This window comes from Pinus tabuliformis, chromosome 2_1 (genome assembly GCF_031772625.1).
Source record: "Pinus tabuliformis cultivar Carrire ecotype Pingquan chromosome 2_1, CPIR1, whole genome shotgun sequence".
NCBI classification, from domain to species: Eukaryota; Viridiplantae; Streptophyta; class Pinopsida; order Pinales; family Pinaceae; genus Pinus; species Pinus tabuliformis.
This window is the reverse complement of record NC_142299.1, coordinates 951,786,203-951,790,402: the sequence shown is the minus strand read 5'-3', so window position 1 is coordinate 951,790,402 and position 4,200 is coordinate 951,786,203. Positions and strand designations below refer to the sequence as shown.

The 4,200-nt window shown below is 27.6% G+C and overlaps 1 protein-coding gene across 1 annotated transcript; it reads right to left on the bottom strand.

Moving 5' to 3' along the window:
• Positions 1–267: 267 nt before the first annotated feature.
• On the bottom strand, positions 268–678 carry LOC149203805 (ethylene-responsive transcription factor ERF105-like). Its single transcript, XM_089401994.1, has one exon. The coding sequence runs from the start codon at positions 676–678 to the stop codon at positions 268–270; it is 411 nt and encodes a 136-aa protein (XP_089258120.1).
• Between the last annotated feature and the right edge of the window lie 3,522 nt (positions 679–4,200).

The window sequence follows — 4,200 nt, the reverse complement described above, 5'->3', positions numbered from 1 at the left end:
AGTAATCTACGCCAAGGTCTTGCACATCCAAAACATCTGGAACTGAGAAATAATCATCCATCGCGGGCAAACGGTCGTCATCGATCTCAGGGCTCCAAATTTGAGTGCTATTCGACCGTTTGGAAGGTGGCTGCTCTTCTTCTTAAGAAAACCCCGATCCACTGGGCTATTTTCTGATTATACCAGACACTGATACATCAGTGGAATTTGCAGGCGCGGGAAAGGATGAAGAATTGGAGTGGTCAGACCCTCTTCCTAGATAACACGTTAGTGGAACAGGAGATATATCTTCTGAGTTGGGTAATTAAGCTCGAAGGAGGATGCATTGAACCGAATTAAGTTCTGAACCAAGGCCTTCGACACTTTCAAAGCAGCTTTATCATACGCCATGGCTGCTTCTTCTGCGATATTGAATGTCCCCAACCATAACCTAGCTCCTTGCTGGCTTGAATCGCTAATTTCAGCTCCAAATTTTCGCCAAGGGCGCCTCCGAACACCCCTGTAATTTTTTATACGAGATTTTTCCATAAGACCATGGCGTCTTTGCTCTGAACAGATTAATCTGGAAGAGGTAGCCAGGGGTTTCGGCTGTGAAAGGGTGCATGTTTTCCCATTCTGATTAGACCTGATAACGGTCTCCTCATCACCCTCAGGGCTTGAAGCCACAAGTGGTGCCATACTGAAACTAGAATAGCAGAAGTTGGTACAGAAGAATTTTATTAAAAACACCATTCAAACAATTTTATTAAAAAAAAAAATCGTCATAACCTCACTTTTATTATTTGATGTTTTTATGATTTGATGTAATGATATGGATTTTAATATTACCTCTCAATAAAATTTATTTTATTATTATTTTCATATATAAGTTTGTTAACTTGGTTATTTAGTTAGCAAAATTTTGAGAATAATTTTGTCTTACCGTTTATTTAATAATTTGGTCTTGTGATTTAAGTTTAGGGGACTTCGCAAACGAGGGTTACAAGTCTGCGGATGTAGCTGGTGTTAAAAGTTAATAATAATGTTTTGGATTTGCAGTCGGAACTCATTATAGATTTGGTTATGTTAACCATGGTTAACACTAAAGTCTTTTTTGCAAAAATACCTGCGAAACCACTCTTTCTTACACATGATTTATATTTATGTTAATTCTTTTATTTAAATTTTGAAAAAATAGTATTATATTTTGAATCGTTTATATAAATTTATTAATATATGATTTATTTATAAGTAAATAAATAAAATTAAAATTAATAAAATAAATTGCATAATATTAAATATTATATATGGTTTAGTGTATGCTTTAAATTTTTTTTTATCTGGCTAAGAGTATATTTAGTTAGAATGAATGTATGTTTATTATAGATTATTAATTAAATAATTAAATTAAATTTTTTTTGAATAAAAAAATGAAAAAACTGATATTTATGCTAACCAATAATTATTGTCTCTACTATTAATTTGACAACTAAATTATGATATATATTCTCACTATTTAAAAACCAAAATATTATATCAAAAACATTCGTATTAAAATGTCAATTTCCTAACCAAATATTTTATCTCAAAGTCCTTTTAACTTGAATAGTCTCGTTTTATCTTGTATGTCAAAAATCCTTTAACTTAAACACTCTTGCTCTGCATTCATTTTTTTTAAACGTAAATCAATTAACCTTTAACGTTGAACATTGACATGTTACGATAAAATTAATGAAAACTAATATATATTTACGTTTGAAATCAATTTTGTATTTGGGAAAATAAGAAATGTATTATTATGTTAAGAGGTATTTTATATTGAAATAGTGATTTTAGAATTTTAATTTAATTAGCCATAATTATTTTTTAGATTATACGGATTTAATTTCTAGAGAATATTTTAAAATATTTTTATTAGTAAGATTTGTCTTAAAAATAGTTACAATTGTTTTTTTATTTTAATTAAATTGTGTGATTTAAAAAATGTCCTATGAATAAGGGTCATATGAAAATTGGGTGGTTTAAAAAACTCATATGTTAGCCTGGAAAATAATGGAAATTATGGCAAGATTATGACAAAATCCCACATAAAATTTTGATAGTGTAGACAATGTCATATAAAACAAATTAAATTTTTTTGGGTATGTGGTCTTGATAAGTCGTGATATTGGCCCATAGTACGATAACAAAGTCTATTACAAAATAAGAATCTCCATGGTTAATAATATTGTCACAATTTTTTTTATTGTAAATATATTTAACTTTTATTTTAATTGGCTTTATAATTAATAACATTGATTTTAATAATTTAAAATAAAATTATAATTTAGTTCATTTTTATTATATCTTAAATTTTGTAATATAAAATATATTATGAAGTATTTTAATGCTTATTATAAATTGATTTTTATAAAGTTTACTAACCATATAATTTAACTCATTTAGTATATTAAAATTATTACGTGAGAATAATCACTGCCTTAATCTATTAAACAAATTTGAAAGATATAGATGTTGATATCATATAAATTGAAAGTAAGATATATTGTTTTTTATTTTGGTCCAAAATTTTCAATTAATTTTGAGTTTCTTAAACAAATTTTATAAAATTTTACAAAATTTTACCAAAAAACTATTAAACTTAATATTTTGTAATATTTTGAAAATTAAATAATACTTTTTTATTTTTTAAAACATAAATTATTTTGTGCACAACCAAATAATTAATTGATTTTTTTATTACAGTCTTTTTTGTAGCTGTTTAAATATTTTAATTTTAAAAGAATTCGTTACATTTACATTTATTTTCACACAGATTGAGGCTGGAAATTGAGCCAGATTTATGTTAAAACTACTTTTAATGCGAAAAACCTTTGGGTTATTTTACATGAAAAAAAGCAAAGTGTGTCTAACCGTGTTGTCCCGTGATACGGGCATTATCCCCTATGATTTGAACTCAAAGTTTGCGCAGTGTTGTCCCGTGATCTGCACAATATCCCGTTTGATCTGAACTCAAAGTCTGTGCATGGAAATGAATAATCTGTTTTCTAACCTCAACGCATGTAAAACCGTGCATTCTTTTGCCTATATTCAACAATAGATATATCCAAGATTTCAAACTCCTTAATACCGTCTGTGATATTAAATTCTTCTCCGCGTAAATGACTGAAGAAAAGTTTCATTTCAAAGAGAATAAAGTCAAGTAAGTCGTAGTATGATTTTATTTAATGTAATGATATGGATTTTAATATTACCTCTCGATAAAAACCAGATATTATTATTTTCGTGTATAAGTTCGTTGAGTTCGTTATTTCATTAGCAAACTTTTACCTATAATTGTGTCGTACGGTTTATTTAATAATGGGGTCTTACCATTTACTGTACGACGGCCAGGCATGCAATATTGTGGGTTCAGTTTTTTATTTCATTGATTATTAATTGAGATTTGTTATTTTTTCAACAATATTTTAATTTATTTATCTTCACTATAAATAGTTAAATTTTTATTTTACAATTAGTTTAGATCTATTTTAATGCCCGAACTATCAAGTCCTGAGAGGGATCAAATTTCTTCAAGTGTAAACTTATTTTTTGAGTGAAAATTTTGAGGAAAGGTTTACACCTCGAGAGATTTGAGCATCCTCGACACTTGACGGATTAGGTGTTAAGATGAATCTGGGCAGTGGTGTGCAGTCATACAAATTTTGTTGATCATCTAATTATTTTGATCATTTTAAACATGCTAAATATGTCTAATATTAATTTGGTCAATTTAATTTAAAAATTAAATAGTTACCTCAATTTGTTGAGATGAGAGAGTAGTCATACAAAATTTGTTGAACATTTAATTATTTTGATCATTTTAAATATGCTAAATATGTCTAAGATTAATTTGGTCAATTTAATTTAAAAATTGCTTAATTACCTCAATTTGTTGAGATGAGAGAGACCGTAAATACAAATTTTGAGTGCAAAGTGTCAATGTAACAATTTTGATAGATAGAAAATGTGAATACTAAGAATATAGTCATTGCAAACAATATTTATTGCAATCAATCTGAAATTATTTTCTTCTACTATTCCTATTGTCACACCTATTAGATTCTCCATTTTCTCATATGGATCATATGAAAAGAGTAGTTGGAATCATAGACCATTCAAATATTTAACTCCAGTTTCTGTAGTAAATAACATACCTTGTCTTTGTTTCTCGCCAATATT